Here is a 17,776-nt window from a genome sequence, read left to right as displayed (position 1 = left end):
TACAAAAACCTTGAGACATGACCCAGACCTGTTACAGCTATCTACAAGAACCTTGAGACATGACCCAGACCTGTTACAGCTATCTACAAGAACCTTGAGACATGACCCAGACCTGTTACAGCTATCTACAAGAACCTTGAGACATGACCCAGACCTGTTACAGCTATCTACAAGAACCTTGAGACATGACCCAGACCTGTTACAGCTATCTACAAGAACCTTAAGACATGACCCAGACCTGTTACAGCTATCTACAAGAACCTTGAGACATGACCCAGACCTGTTACAGCTATCTACAAGAACCATGAGACATGACCCAGACCTGTTACAACTATCTACAAGAACCTTGAGACATGACCCAGACCTGTTACAGCTATCTACAAGAACCTTGAGACATGGCCCAGACCTGTTACAGCTATCTACAAGTACCTGGAGACATGACCCAGACCTGTTACAGCTATCTACAAGTACCTTGAGACATGACCCAGACCTGTTACAACTATCTACAAGTACGTTGAGACATGACCCAGACCTGTTACAACTATCTACAAGTACCTTGAGACATGACCCAGACCTGTTACAGCTATCTACAAGAACCTTGACATGACCCAGACCTGTTACAACTATCTACAAGTACGTTGAGACATGACCCAGACCTGTTACAACTATCTACAAGTACGTTGAGACATGACCCAGACCTGTTACAGCTATCTACAAGAACCTTGAGACATGACCCAGAGCTCTTGTCTTACAACAATCTACAAGTACCTGGAGACGGTACCCAGACCTGTTACAGCTATCTACAAGAACCTTGACATGACCCAGACCTGTTACAACTATCTACAAGTACGTTGAGACATGACCCAGAGCTCTTGTCTTACAACCATCTACAAGTCAAGAACCTTGAGACGGTACCCAGACCTGTCGTCTACAAGCACTTCCCTTCACAACTACAGGGGAATAACATTGAAGTACTTGGAGAGGAGACCCCCTCCTTCACACATTCCTCCGCCCTCAATCACTTCTCCACACATCTATGGAAAGCCAAGAGGGTCACGATCCACAGGATTAGATTTACATCCAGCAGCCAGGGCCGTCTCAAGGGGTGTGCGAGCAGTGCGGTCGCACAGGGCCTCGCGGGGAGGGGGGCTTCGGAAAAAAAAATATATATATATTATTATTATTATTATTATTTTTTTATAAAAAAATTAAAAATATAATGTTAACAATCACTTTCCATCACAGACCTAAAATCTAGTTTTGCTTACATGCTTATATATTTCACATTAGACACGTTTGTAGAATGTGTCTGACTTGTTCCGGGCTCTGCGGCTCTGCAGATATACTATAGGAGCTCTGCGGCTCTGCAGATACACTATTGGAGCTCTGCAGATAATACTATTGGTTTCAACGAGGGGAGGGGTTACATAACTTACAGGTACGGGGTCTAACTATTCGGTGCCATCCACGGGAGCGCTGTGCAGCATCGGAGCAGAAGAAATAACGCTGCGTGCCGTAAGCTTATCAATACCAAGTATAGTGATTAGTTTATGCCAAGACGAAGAGGACGTTCAGCAGATGGACTGAAGATGAAAGTTGTTGCGTGTTAGAAAGTTCAGTCAGGCTAGCCATGTCGGCTATAAAGGCAGGGACAGCTAACTAGCGTAAGCTACGTTATCGAGTGCTAACGTGTGGCAGATAAACTAGGAACAGACTCCCAAGTTCATCCCAATGGGGGGGACAATATGGACTGGTGAACTTTATCATCTCCATGGTTGTCTCCTTCCTCTTGGACGTTTGGTGAGTTTTTAATGCAATCTATTCTGTTCCCGCCGTGGATCTCTCTCTCTCTCACTCTGTCTCTCTCTTTCTCTCTCTTGCGCTCTCTCTCACTCGGTGTGTTGCATCATGCAAGGGTCTGCTCACACTGTGCTCGTGCAGTTTGTGACGTGTGTACTAAGCTTATAGAGTTCGATTCAAATAAGGCAAAACTGCAAATCTGCATGTCGTGCTTGAAAAATTTACCTGGCTTTAAGCTTGTTTATCAGGTTCCAGGGGTGTTTTATGCATTTTCCCTGTTACTGCCAGGTGTACGACTGTACAGGTGCATTGCCACTAAGCCTCGGGCAGCGCTATTATTTAAGAATACGTTGACTGTATCATATGCCCGGCCTCGGGCAGCGCTATTATTTAAGAATATGTTGACTGTATGCCCAGCCTCGGGCAGCGCTATTATTTAAGAATACGTTGACTATCATATGCCCAACCTCGGGCAGCGCTATTATTTAAGAATACGTTGACTGTATCATATGCCCAGCCTCGGGCAGCGCTATTATTTAAGAATATGTTGACTGTATGCCCAACCTCGGGCAGTGCTATTATTTAAGAATACGTTGACTGTATGCAAAAATCAAATAAAATGTATTAATAAAAAATAATATTAGATCATTCTTTTTTACCTTTGGGGGGGGGGGGGGGGGGGGGGGGCTCACGTTTAAATCTCGCACAGGTCCTCACATTTCTCCCAGACGGCACTGCTTAGCACTACTTATAATATCACCTAATACTTAGTAGTACTACTTATAGTATCACCTAATACTTAGCACTACTTATGATATCACCTAATACTTAGTAGTACTACTTATAATATCACCTAATACTTAGTACTACTTATAATATCACCTAATACTTAGCACTACTTATTATATCACCTAATACTTAGCACTACTTAAAATATCACCTAATACTTAGCACTACTTATAATATCACCTAATACTTAGCACTACTTATAATATCACCCAATACTTAGCACTACTTATCACCTAATACTTAGCACTACTTATAATATCACCTAATACTTAGCACTACTTATTATATCACCTAATACTTAGCACTACTTATTATATCACCTAATACTTAGCACTACTTATTATATCACCTAATACTTAGCACTACTTATAATATCACCTAATACTTAGCACTACTTATTATATCACCTAATACTTAGTACTAAGTAGTGGGTGATATAATTAGTACTAAGTATTACCTGTGATATTATAAGTAGTGCTAAATATTATGTGATATAAGTAGACTATTTTTAATATCACCCAATACTTCGCACTACTTATATCACCTAATACTTTCAAAATGAAATCATTGAATAAGGGGCTTTTGACACATGTATTTCACTAAATACATAAAAGGATGTAGCAACAAATTAATGTGTAAATAAAAATACATAATGAAAATTATTAAAGATTTTAGAGGCTCATTTCATTGCACATTATTTATGATGGGATTTAATTATCTAATTATTGATTTAGTTTTGACCCAATTAACCCTACAGAGTATCACCAGTGGTGCAAGATCTGTAAAAGGCTAGTCTCATTACTAACTAGAGCATAGTGAAACACAAATCTAAAACTTGCCAGTTACCTCTTGAAGAAATCAATAATTTTGTTGTTTTCTAACCTCTCACGGCCACAGAGGGTGCCAATCTTCCATAGTGCAGCATAAAGACATAACGACCCAAAACAGGAGACTTTGTTTCATAATTTCTTTACTCAGTATGAAAATGTGCTTTACGGTACAAACAAGTTCTTGGAAATGGTGAATATTTCATCCATTTGAAGATCCCCGACAATTAAAATGTTTTAACACACAAACACGGCCATAAAGGTACAAAGTGATACGTAACGTCAACAGCGACACAGGTATTTATATTTGTATAGTATTTTCACTGGAATGATTCAAGATTCTCATTACTGTCCCAAATGGGGAATGCATTTCAGACACAATGGTACAATAGTGCTCTAAAACAGTGAGATAGTGAGAACTTCACCAGCATCAGGTATTGTGCAAAACAACAGGCTGAAGTACTTGTACTCTCAATGCCGGTAAAAGTCCCAAGATAACAACGGAGCACCGCCACTTGATGAAATACGTCACGGTTAAGTATTTTGTATGTAGAACACTTCTATTGCCATGTTATAAACAGTGTAATAAAGCATTGATTTATTTGCATATCACTCTGAGACACACACACACACATTTAGGCAGTTCACCCTAAGGGTCCAAGGAAAGCAGGGTCAGCCGTTCACGGTGCCCCCTGGAGTGGGTTTTGTTCAAGGACACTTTGACGAGGACTGGACATGCAGGGGGTGTTAATGTTGGGATCTAACTTGTGAGGAGGACACCATCTCTAACTCTGCTGCCCCCCGCATATTTAATAAAATAAATGTAACAAACCATACAAAGATAATATTAAAAGTGACATTGTATTCTAGGGATGTAACGATACACATATTTTCAGATTCAATACAGATGTTGATTTTGAGATCACAAATTAGATTTGAGATTAAATCTTTTATTCTTTATGCGTAAAAGCATATCCATACTACAGATCTCTAATTATAGATTAATAATATATATACATACTGTGTATATACGCACACACTCAGGGTTACCAGACATTGCAAAATGAAATCCAATGACTTTCAAATACTTTTACAAGCACTATTTTTTTCATTTTAAAAGGGCATTTAAAAAGATCCAATTCACTTTTAAATGCTGTTTCTTTATTGAAAAAAATAATCGGATCCAATATTTATAGCTTAAAACCAATTTCCGACAGTTACACCTTAGATTAAAACATTCTATTTCTTGATTCAGAACAATGTTATCATGGATGAACAAAACTTTCAATGCAAATGGTTGATTTGAATTTCAAGGACTTTTTAAGCACCTTGTTAAAAAATTGGCTGTTTTCAGGGAATTCCAGGCCTTGACTTTTTCTTTGTAAAAAATCAAGCACTTCAGCACTTCAAGGACCTTGTGTGAACCCTGCCCACTTAACTTTACAGCTGGGTTTGGCTCAGAAAAACACAAATTGTATTTCAAAGTCGTAAACTATGAAAATGAGCCCTAAACGTTATGCTAATAGCAGTAGCCATACCATACCACTAGTTAAACTGAGAGGAGTAGGAATCATCTCTACAATTTTAAGTTATGATACACTGTATTAAATGTAACTTTTATTCACATTTGTGATTCTGTATCGAGATCGCTACACCCCTAGTGTATTGAGAAACGGCATAGGTCATATACTTTCAGCACAGTCATCTTCATCAAACATAGCTATTGATTTGAGTAGTGATGGCATACATTTTACAGGAGCAATTGATCCAGCATAGAATCTTGTTTCAACAATTAATTTTAATGCAGGAATACTGGAATGTCAACCTTTCAGGTTACATGGGAATGTACTAGGAATAAAGTGGCCATGTGCCGAACAACTGTCCTTGTTTTCCTGCCCTCATGTACAAATATTCTCACGAACATAACAAGTTAAAAAAGTTTGTAGAAATGTTTACAATTGTAGGTTTTCCAGGTGCGATTGTCGACACCACAAGGCTTTTAGCACATATGTCCTAAGCTCACTAAGACCTCTGAGGCATTGTGTGTGCATGTTGTGTGTGTGTGTGTGTGCATGTGCGCATATTGTGTGTGTGGGCTGCACAATCAATCAAAAAATAATCAAGTATCTCAATACTGACAACCAAAATGTACAAATCACATGACAGAAAGACAGGTCATATATTCTGATGGTGAGCAGAATCAAGATTACATAAAGTTGTATATTTCATTATTATTTAAACTCGCAGTGTGATTTCTTATCGGTATTGAGCAGCCCTCATGCGCGTGTCAAACTAGGAATGTTAAAAAGTTATTTTCACAAAGTGATGCTGAAGTATTTTAAGACACTATGAACAGCACCAAACCAAGCTGTCGCTGCTCCTCTCCCACTCCATGTTGGTCTCCATCTTCCACTCTGTCTCCATCCATGAATCCGTCTGTCCGTCAGCCAGGGCGTCTGTAGCAGGCCTCCTGGTAGGACGTGGCGTTCATGACGCTGAACATGTCTCTCCTGACGAACGCCAGGAAGTTCCCCAGGGGGCACAGTGGCTGGGCAGCATGGCGCTCATGCGAGCGACAGAAAGCCGTCTGAAACGTAACATCCTCACCGTTGTACAGCAGCCTGACGAAGAGCTCCCCGTCCGCCGGCGCCTTCGACTTGCCCCGGCCCTTCCTCTTCGGCTGCTCGTTGGCGGCCGGGGGGCTCTTCCACAGCTCGAAGACGACACGCGCTGCGAAGCGCGGGAACTTGGCGTCCTCCAGGCCCAGGGCGCTCAGCAGCGGCGCCACGGTGACGTCATGCGCCGAGGACAGCGTGAAGATCTCCTCGCCTCCCGCCCGCGGCCGCCGCCCCGCCTCGTTGCTGCGGGCGACGCGCTCCATCTTGGTGGCCGTGCGGTTGAGGTAAGGGTGGGTGGCCAGGACGGCGTACTGGCGGTACAGCCCCGCTCTCCTGCGGTCCACCTCGTCATCCAGCTGCTGCCGGCGGATCACGGAGAACTGAGCCAGGGTCAGGCAGCCTCCGCCCGCACCCGGCGTCAGTAGGCAGGGGAAGGACAGGCCGTGGCACAGGTGGCACAGGAGGGAGTCTATGGGGTTAGCGGCACGCAGCTGGCGGGTGGGCATGCCCAAAGTGCGCGCCATGTCGGCGTAAGTCTCCTCCAGCTCTGCGTCGGCGACGCGGAGACGATACTGCCTCCTCTGCTCCTCCTCCAGGTAGCGGTTCCGCGCGGGGCAGTCGCACGCCGAGCCGCAGAACAACGTGCTCCACTGGTGACGTACGCTCAGCTTGGTCCAATCGAAGTCCGGGAGGAAGCCATAGAGGAGGGCCAGGCCGCTCTGGAGGGTGCGGCTCTTCCCCGTGGTCTCCACCCACAACTGACGGGTCGACCAATCAGAGGGGAGCAGCTTGTGCCGCTTGTAGGCTTGGCGCAGGAGTTGGCCATTACGCAGGTGCTGCACCACACCTGGGGAGAAGAGGTGAAGGACGGGTTTGATGTACTCACACAAGGAATCCTTCAAATGCAACACTTTTCACAACCTTGGTCGAGGGCAATGGCAGGATAATGTACCTAACATGCATGTCTTTTACCTAACATGCATGTCTTTTACCTAACATGCATGTCTTTTACCTAACATGCATGTCTTTTACCTAACATGCATGTCTTTTACCGAACATGCATGTCTTTTACCTAACATGCATGTCTTTTACCGAACATGCATGTCTTTTACCGAACATGCATGTCTTTTACCGAACATGCATGTATTTGACCTAACATGCATGCATTTGACCTAACATGCATGTATTTGACCTAACATGCATGCATTTGACCTAACATGCTTGTCTTTTACCGAACATGCATGTATTTTACCGAACATGCATGTATTTTACCGAACATGCATGTATTTTACCGAACATGCATGTATTTTACCTAACATGTTTGTAATTGACCTAACATGCATATATTTTACCTAACATGCTTGTAATTGACCTAACATGCATATATTTTACCTAACATGCTTGTCTTTTACCGAACATGCATGTCTTTTACCGAACATGCATGTATTTTACCGAACATGCATGTATTTTACCGAACATGCATGTCTTTTACCGAACATGCATGTATTTGACCTAACATGTATGTCTTTTACCGAACATGCATGTCTTTTACCTAACATGCATGTATTTTATCTCTCTTTGTTTTATATATACTAATGACAAATAACATTACCAAACAGTATATAATAGAATAGAAGTACTTTATTGATACCGAGGGAAATTCAGCGCCACAGATCGCTCAGAATGAACATTCAGTTAGTCAAAAGTCAAAAATAAGAATAGGAATAAGAATAAGAATAATATTTGACAGTATACAGTCAAATTAAAATGTACAGGAAGAGGCACAGTGAGGTACAGTCTGATGGCTGTTGGTACAAATTACATAGTGGTGTACACAGCAAGCAATCTGCAGTGTTGTGGTGAATTAACAGACTTATTCCATATTTTCTGTGGATTTGTCTTTACGTTTTCCAAACTTAGGGACAGTTCCCTAAGCTCCTATATTCTTCCCTGTGGGCAAACTGACAGGGTTACATTCACATCGTAGGCATGTAGCTGATGCTCTAATCTACAACAGGATAGGCCCTCTACCTGTCTGAGTCAGCTCTCCCATGTCACAGGCGCTGTGGTTGGGCAGGCGGGGCACAGAACCCAGGGTGGACTCCCAGTGACCATGCCCTCCCTGAGCCATGTGACTGATGAAGGAGCTCAACCGGGGGTGGGACGGCTTCCTGGTGGAGAGAGAGAGGGGGAGAGAGAGAGAGAGAGAGAGAGAGAGAGAGAGAGAGAGAGAGAGAGAGGGGGGGGGGGGGAGGGATAGATAGAGGGCGAGGGAGAGAGAGAGAGATTCACATCAAACGGATATATCGATCCATTTACATTTAGTCATTTAGCTGACGCTTTTATCCAAAGCGACTTACAAGTTCTGTACGACAAGTCATCAGGAAGGGTACAACTCTATCAGCTGAGTAACAATATTCATCAAAGTGTTGCGTGTTACAGTGTAGGTTAGTTTATTAGGACAAGTGCATGGCAGTAAGGTTAGTTAGGGTTAGATATTATTATTATAATTTTTATCCAAGGGTAATGAACATAAACTCAGGGGTTATCATTCTAATAATGTTGTTTTTGGTGACTGGTGGTAGGTTGGTGTGGGCAGTGTGCTTACATCACATTACTGTTCATTAGTTCACGTAGCCTACTTCCTGGAGCTACCACCAGGTGTCTCTGTAACACAGCAGCACAGAGCAGTTCCAAATGTGAGTGTGTGAGGTTGAGATATGAAATACTGCATTGCTCCCAAGTCACTAAAAACACACACACACACACACACACACACACACACACACACACACACACACACACGGCTTGGGCGGTATGACGGTATACCAGGGTATTTCTAAATCCCGTCGGTATGATTTTCAATACCGTGACGTCAGACTGTGCGCCAATAGTTGTAGTGCACAGCACGCGCCAGCAGAGGGCAGGGCAGTCTGTCTTTCCCTCTCTCAGTCAGAGCTCAGCAGAGCCACGCGCGTGTTCCTGTTTTGAAATGGATTCGTGCATGAGTGGAATCGGCCCGGGGACACGTTGTTTGGGTAAGTAAGTTATGTTGCTGGGATATAAGATATGATGGGATATAAGGTATTCATATAAGATATGAATGCTGGGAGTGTATGTTTGGTAAACCGTTCCAGTTCGACTGTGTGCGTATTGGCTTTGCGATTCACTACATGGGTTTAACGGCTTAAGCTGGGTTTTGATTATCACTTAATCAATGCAGAATAAATTGTATGCGTCTGTATGTGTAGTTGTGTACTACTGTTGTGAGTTTGTGACTCACATTGCTCTAATTTCAGCCTCCGTTATACGTTATTTGTTCCGTATGACTAGTTTCATATCTGTGTCTCGAACGTGCGCACTGTTTTGTTTTTTTTGTTTACTTTGGCAACACGGGTTGCTACGGAATTTAGGTTCGAGGTTGAAGAAAGTGCACTTTTAGGTTGAAAGAACGGTCCTAATGTCAACATATTTCAATATAAGCGTTATGTATGGTGATAACGAGTATATTGTTAACCCTTTAATCGCCAAAGACGTGTTTAGACGTCATTCCTCGCCATGCGTAATCTGCCAATGACGTCGTACAGTGTCTTTGAGATCAATATTTCAAAAATCTGTCATGGCAATCATATTTCACCCACAGAGACTTGACGGGTCCTGTAGATCTCCTCTCAACTCTCCAACGGTGCAAGACCGCCATCTGGTGGCCGATCGGCGCTGTGCCAAAACCGGAAGTGAGCGGCCGGAAGTGGTGCTCACCCATATTTCGTCCGGCCACTCGCTATCGCTCGCGGGACTCCAGCTTGATACACTGGATAGCGATCCGTTGCCAATAACTCGATAAACAACATGATTTGGACGTATATAATATTATACAACCTGGAACTGGACCAACTACATCAACATCCCATAATAGCGAACTTTCTGCTCCACGCTGATCGCCCAACGCTACGAGGAAACTGCGGTGAGTTCCAGCATGTTTGATTATTATTATACATACAAACTGCTCCGATCAACATATCACCCATACTACATAAATGATTTAACGTCGGCCATGGATTTATAAACCCCCCCCCCCCCCTCCGGTCACCAGCAGATGATGAGGCATGACGTTTAGGACCTTGTACAATTGAAATTTTTAATCTGACGTCAATCGGTATCAAACTTCATTTGATGATCTAATATATGTATTTATGTCTATAACTCACGTTCTATGGAATGCTGCAGAAAACGATAAAAACATATTTATACTTTAGACAGTATTTTAGTATGAATGTGTGAATGAAAAAGTAGAACGTTGCTACATCCTAAACGATAGATACTTGATGTTGAATGGCCCATAGTAATGTCAATTTAAATTTAGCAATACAATTTAAAAAGTTATAGCCCTGCAAAGAAGGGGAACATCTACATAGACTTACAGTGGTGGCAGAGAGTGGATTAAGATCAGAATAATCTCTGGCAGATAAAGGGTTAATTTAGCTCTGCTCCCCCCCCCCCCCCCCCCCCCCCCCCGATGAAAATTAAAGTCATACAGTCATATTATGTTAGCAGCAAGGTATGACGGTATGAAAAAAATTATACCGCCCAAGCCTAACACACACACGCACACACACGGCTGAAGAGGAACGGTCAGTGATCTAATAGATTAGAGATGATCAAGGATTATAATTTAATATATCAAATCTGGAGCACAGATTAAAGATAAAAGGGGCCATCGGAAGGCCATGCAGATGGACACACACATACAGGTACACACATACAAACACATATTTTCCATAGCGACTGGGATTGGGTCCAGAGATACACCATCCAAAGCCGCGTACCATCCATCATTACTCTCGACTCAGACTTGATGTAATTGGCTGTAAAACCTTGACCTTGAATCTACATCCATTCCAAGCCCACATGCAGCACTGGCGGGTTGCTGGTTCCATACTCTGTCCCAACAGTGCCCTACATTGCAAGGGCATCCAACAGCCTGTGTGTGTGTGTCCATGTACCAAGGTGCTCCTAGGATAGTGGCTGAAAACTAGAAGTCTAAAAAGAGGTCTTGCACAATTTTATACAACTTCTTTGAATCTGTGGAACATGTTTGTTACGTTTTTTTTGTTGTTGCACTACTTTATTTTCTTTCGTCCCTTGTATTTGTTATTAGGATCGCTTTTTTATTTTATTATTTTTTTAAATTATCTTTATTAGCATTTTTCAAAGCTTTTTCTGGCCACGCAGGACCGACAGAGGAGAGAGGGAGAACGGGAGGAGACGCAGGGAGGACATGCGGCAAATGGCCACCGGGACTGGGAAGCGAACCCGGAGCGACCACTTCGCGACTCAGCGCGCTATATGGTGTGCTACTGGAGCACCCCTATTAGGATCGCTTTAAGCCCAACTGGAATTTTCTTTCAAGAGTCCTAAAAAATTTAAAACATCACTTTAATACTAACAGAAATACTATTTAATTTGTACACGTAAACCCACTTGTACAAGTGCCATACATTGTGCAGCACACAAAACAACATTAAAACAATCCATGCCCTGTATACAGCAGGGAACCCACCTTATATACAATGATCTATATCATCATTATAACTACATGTTTCTATTGTCTCAAATAGGTACATTAACTTAAAGATATTTGTGTAACTATTGGTAGCCATTACCCTGGTGGTGTCAGGTAGTCTATTCCACCTTTAAGCCTGATAAGAGAATGCTCTCTCACCAAGAGAGAACTATGGCCTTGGCAAGACATAATGTGTGCTTTATATTTTTTTGCAGTGAAAGCTTGGGGCCAGCTTAAAAACAGTGATTGCTCGGTCCTCTGTTCCACTGTGTGTGTTCGTGTGTTCGTGTGTGTGTGGGTGTATATGTGCGTGCATGTGTTTTCGTGTTCAACGTTAAACTATTGTGCAACCATATGCATTGTACTTAAATAAGTTCAACTTATTTGGAACCAACTCCTGTGTTTATTTGATTGAAATCATGTTTTTAAGTTGCAGGAAATTACAGCAAATGGCTTTCTTTATTTAAAATCATAGCCCCCCTCCGGACCACCCCCTTGTTACGATTCAGCACCATTGTTACAAAATCCTGGGGAAAGCCCTAATGTTACAACATAAGCTCAAAGGGCTTTTGTCAGTGGTTTCATTCACAGTCAACCCCTTAGAGCAGTGTTTCCCAAACTCTGGGTCGCGGATCCGTTTTTATTGGGTCGCCAATTAAAAAAAAAAAAAAAAAAAAAAAATTAAGCTGTAGATGTGTTGATTCAGTTTGGCACCACCATGGGTTTTCTACTCTAGCATACCTGAAAAACAAATACAGAAACAGACTAAATGCTCAGCAAGACCTCATAATAGCACTTTCAAAAACCAAGCCCAGAATAGATCTGCTGGTTGAAAATTTCAACCAGCCACACACCTCTCATTAGATTTCATTGTGCCATAGATGAAATATTATACCCCTTCTAGCATGTCAGGTCAGTAGACTTTTTTAATAAGTCAGTACAAATTAACTGATGACTTGTCGTACAGAACTTGTAAGTCGCTTTGGATAAAAGCGTCAGCTAAATGACTAAATGTAAATGTAAATGGCTGAGCAATAGCTGACCTGACTGCTAATTAAGACCCGGTTGACTGGTTCAATAAACGATACATGAATACCCAAAAGTGTAATAACTGAAAGCGGTTCAATGCCTTCACCCTCAGAAAAACACTTTTAAGTGGATCTGTTCAATGCCCTTTTTCCTAGATCCAAGCACCATGATGTTGGTCTTCCTGGTATTCAGAACAAGTTTGCTGCTACAGAGTACAGACCCAGTTATTCATATTTAGTAGGTCCATTTGAAGGGCCTCCTCTATTTGTGTTGCTGAACGTCCAGCAACACAGTAGTGTCATCAGCAAATACTGTAGTGCTGGACTTAGATAGTATGTATGTGTAGTTATGGCTCGGCGATATGACGATATTATATATATCGGGTACAGTTCATTAACTCGCCAGTCACGATGATAGTCGGGTTAACTCGCCATCGCGTGAGCGCCAATCACGAGTATAGTCAGGTTTTAATAGTTATTTATTTTATTAGCGATATCCATTCATTTTCATCCATCCAGCCTGATGTTATCATTGGGAATGGGTCTGAGCTCGCAAAAGGGCAAATACCGCCGCATACGCCTTCCAGCTGGTATTGCACTCCATTGGGAATGGTGTAGTTTCTTTTCTGGGACGATCAGAGCTGTGCGGGCGGGGTTTAAATACTCAGGCAAGGTAGGCCTCAACAACGATGGCATGGAACAGTAAACCCGCCCGCCCGTCAGTGTGTAACGGTCGGTAATGTGGTACGGACCTCCACAAGCAGTATTTGGAATGGCGATCAGATAATTGGATTATTTCTTTTGCATTACATCAGATACAAGGTAAGAACACTATATATAAATTTGATCGTTGATCTGATATTTATTTCTACCCCGATCGACGCTGTCTCTGTGTGTGTGTGTGTGTGTGTGTGTGTGGCTGTGTGCTGTTGAGTGCAGGAGGGGACTGGGGAAGCCTCGCGCTACGAGGCTCTTTTCATTCTTGCACGAGGAAGGATAATAATGATGATCTAGCGTTGATTTCAGGAAGATTAGATAATCAGGCGAAAAATGACAATGTGTTTATTGAATTACACAAAAACGCTGTTTTCACGTCTTTTCCCTGGAATTACTCAAAAGCACCCAAACTATATTCATATTCAAAACGGTATAAAACGGAAATGTACCGATGAAAAAACAATCAGTTTTGTACATGTTGACTGGAAGCAACTCACTGATAATCGACGGGTGTATTAGACCCATAGCTATAATTTAAGATATATTTTAAGCACTTGCAAATCTTGCAGTCCCCCCATTGATTAAAGCGTGGCGTTCTAGACCTATATCGGGCATACCGCTCCGGCGCTAAATGAGTTAACGACACACTTTTTAAACCTATCATGATATCGTGATGTTTTGCCCTCGCGTTAGAGGCCGCCGCGGCTGAGATGAGACTTTACAAGCGCAGCGCTAAATGCTTTCCTCTCCCTCTCGCCTCTCCCTCTCGCCGAAAAAAAGTGAGTCACACACACACTCGCCCAAATTACGTCATCTACATGCACATACACGCACGCAAGCGCACACACCTAGCCAGAGAGGCGGTGGCTCGGTGCCACAAGATGAGTGACTAAGGCGAAAACGAAAGCGAGGACTCTACCGTAGAATTAATTCCAAAAAAGGGTTCTACATCAGTGATATGGACCCGGTTCGGCTACACGCGAACAGACGTGAGTCAAAGCACCATTCTGTGCAAACTTTGTAAAGCTAAAGTCGGGGCAACGGGAGGAACATCATTTGCCAGCAGCAGCATCCCTTATGACAAGAGCAAGTGATGGGAGATCACAGATGCGGTAATGTTCCACATAGGAAAGGACATGGTTCCATTGACAACCGTGGAAAAGACAGCGTAGCAAACGTTGTCAAAGCCTTGGCTTTGAACAAGTGCACTTGACTCCAATGTTTTGGGCACAGGCTTCACCTGGCCATTGGTAAGTGGAATAGTTCATATAAATGTATGCAAAAGCATTCGATTACCAGTTATAAACGACTAGTTTGTAGATTTACGTAAAAAATATCAGTATTTATATCTAATGTAACAATTAAAGAAATTAGTCGTCATGTGCGAGTGTGGTCGTTCATTTATTTAGTCAAAAGTTTTTTCTTCTTCTGGCGTGTGTCTTTAGACCTGCAGCTCCGTTGAGGCAAGCCAGGCCAACGTCCAGTTCCATCAGACCGCGTTCTCCATACGGTGGCTGGTGTTTGGGGCAACTGGTGATGATATGTTCCACAGTCTGTGCAGGGGCTCCACACTCGCATGAGGCACTGTCATTGAGGCCCCACCTCTTCATTGAGGCGCCGTAGCGTCCGACGCCGGTCCTTAGGCCGTTGAGGGTTGTCCACTGCTTCCGGGGCAAGTCCTGACCAGGGACGTCCAGAGGGTCATTGATGTAGAGGTGCAGCCTGGATGGTTCTGCTGACCTCCACTGGTCCCTCCATCTCGTCCTGACCCAGGAGGCCTTGGAAGTGTCAGATGGTGTTGTGTGGAGTAGCCTGTAGGCTTGCATGGAAAAGGGGCGCCGTGACTTTAGGCGCTTATTAAATGTTTTTTAATAAGATAAGTACTATGTATGCCCTCTCAGTTATATTTGCCTACAATAAATAGTTACAATATATAATCTAATAATCTAAATCTAATATATAATCTAGAAAAACTAAATGCTAAAATGCTAAATATATGCAATATATAATCTAATAATCCAATAATCTAAATCTAATATAAAAATGCTAAATGCATGGGTCTTTTGTCTTTAATGTTAGCTTGCAAACTCAAATACTGTCTTGGTAAGCCTCATAATGAATTGTTTGGGGAAATAAGGAAAAAACATTGTGATGTATATCGTGTATCGCCGAAAGGTCAGAAAATATCGTGATATCATATTTAGGCCATATCGCCCCGGCCCTATGTGAAGTAATTTGTATGAAATAAGTGCACCGATGAGGCAGCCACAAGATAGAAAAGAAAGTAGCAGAGCCAGAACTATTCAACTCCCCTGGAGCCGCAGCCAGCAGAGAAGCTTTACTTTACTTTCGCTTTCAAACCAGCTGCAGCCTGAGAACTGGAGTGTGAGGGGCTGTAACACTAAAGATGGCGGCAAACGAAAAAAAGAATTGCGGCAAAATATATATATATATATATATATATATATATATATATACTTATAACAATATAGATAATTATCGATATCGAGTGATATGATAACATTATCATATCGTTATTGTGATATCATTTTTGGCCATATTGCCCAGCCCTACTGCATCCCCATCTACGCTCCTTCATCCCCATCTACGCTCCTTCATCCCCATCTACGTTCCTTCATCCCCATCTACGTTCCTTCATCCCCATCTATGCTCCTTCATCCCCATCTACGCTCCTTCATCCCCATCTACGTTCCTTCATCCCCATCTATGCTCCTTCATCCCCATCTACGCTCCTTCATCCCCATCTACGTTCCTTCATCCCCATCTATGCTCCTTCATCCCCATCTACGCTCCTTCATCCCATCTACGCTCCTTCATCCCATCTCATCATCATCAACCTTTATTTATTCTCGAAAAGACAATTGAAGTCACATAAAAAACTATGCATGAATTGCAGACATAAGAATAGGTATAAAAGACAATAAAAGTAGTGCAATGTAAACGTGCAGACTTAAGGCATAAAATAAGTACAATGTCACTCGAAGGCATGTGAACCCCCCGGGAGCAGTCAGTCCCCCAAACACCCCACACATCAATCCCTACCACATCCCCATCCCAGACACACCCCCTCATAAAGCACGCCATGACCAAAGGAAAATACAAAACAGCCCGCATACCACTCACACGGCCATGCACGGCGACGGGAATGCCACCCCTGTGCGTCGCCCAATCTCTCCCGGTCCCCCCGCCACCACGAGGAAAACCAGCGAATCCCACGCCCCCACCCCCAAACTCCACAGAGGAATGACAGGCCACGTGCCCCAGGACCCGCAGCCACGCCAAAGGAGACACGACTCCAAACACTCAAGCAAGACAGACACACGAGCGGCCAAATGAGAAGACATGCAGCACCGTGGACGGTCCAAGACGACACCGGGACCCCAGGGACACCCTGGAACACAGCATAAGCCACAGCGAGCCCCCCATGCAAGGAACTGTAGTGGAAAATGTATGTTTACTATACCATAAAATAATAATTACTATTAATCTACAATTCAGTGATATTGAAGTCATGTAAAAGACACTATCCTCCCCTCGAACTTGAACTTGAAACTCAAGCTCTGTAAACACTGACGTTGACGGACCTCTGTGGGAAGGGTTGTGTTTGTCTTCACCAAACAATATTCAAAGTAGAATGTGTACAAAGCAGGTCAAGATAACATAACCTAGAATGTTTTTCTTTTCTTTTTTCTTAGGATGAGAGTCTGCTCGTGCTCTGTGCTCACAAAATGTGGGGCTTTTATCGATTCCTAGGGTTAAAAAGAAATCCGCCGGCCTCAGAGCCTTTGTCTACTGCACTCCCTACCTGTGGAACCAATTACCTGCCGTCGTCAGGGGCGCCTGCTCTGTCGAAGCTTTTAAATCCCTGCTTAAGACCCATCTTTTCTCTCTCTCCTTCAACCTACCCTGATCTCACATGGTCGGGGACTGACCCTTAGATTAATGTCTATTTTAGTTAGGATGACTATTTGGTCCCATGTCTGCTTTTCTGCAGACATGGGAGAACCTTTTTAACCTCTGTCTCTGTCTCAACCGGTCCCATGGAACAGCTTCATACCGTTTTCTGTCTGGCCTGCAGTGCTGAGCCTTACCTGCTCTGCCCTGATCGGTTCTGGGTGGTTTCTCCTGCCCCCCCGGGGCGTGCGGCCCTGAGCTATTGTCTTGTATCTCATCCTGTATACATACGCTTGCAGTGGTTCTATCTATTGCTCAATTTCACAATTTTCTTATATGCTGTGGTTCTACTGTCACCATGTATGCATATGCTCACTACATGTATTTATTGCTCCATCTCCGCCCACTACAAACATGGGAACTCTCTAACCCCTTGGCCAAGATTGCAGTGACTGTTCTACGTGCACCACCGAGGCCATGGATCAGCTTCTTACCGTCTTCTGTCAACGTGGTTTAGAG

General features: G+C 43.2%; 1 protein-coding gene across 3 annotated transcripts in view; it reads right to left on the bottom strand.

The window, feature by feature from the left end:
* Window positions 1-3,542: 3,542 nt before the first annotated feature.
* The window catches only part of pxylp1 (2-phosphoxylose phosphatase 1), a gene marked incomplete at its 5' end in the record, with an annotated part of 95,696 nt that continues 81,462 nt past the window's right edge, over window positions 3,543-17,776 (bottom strand). For all 3 annotated transcript variants that reach the window (XM_084321853.1, XM_084321854.1, XM_084321855.1), the window contains 2 exons: window positions 3,543-6,881; window positions 8,066-8,205. In XM_084321853.1, the coding sequence (XP_084177979.1) occupies window positions 5,860-6,881; window positions 8,066-8,205 (1,162 nt within the window). In that variant the 3' untranslated portion in view covers window positions 3,543-5,859. The remainder of the gene's footprint in view (window positions 6,882-8,065; window positions 8,206-17,776) is intronic.

Source organism: Notolepis coatsorum (genome assembly GCF_963971535.1).
Source record: "Notolepis coatsorum genome assembly, chromosome: 1".
In the NCBI taxonomy this organism is placed as follows: Eukaryota; Metazoa; Chordata; class Actinopteri; order Aulopiformes; family Paralepididae; genus Notolepis; species Notolepis coatsorum.
The sequence above is the reverse complement of the archived record's forward strand: the minus strand, read 5'-3'. Positions and strand labels throughout refer to the sequence as shown.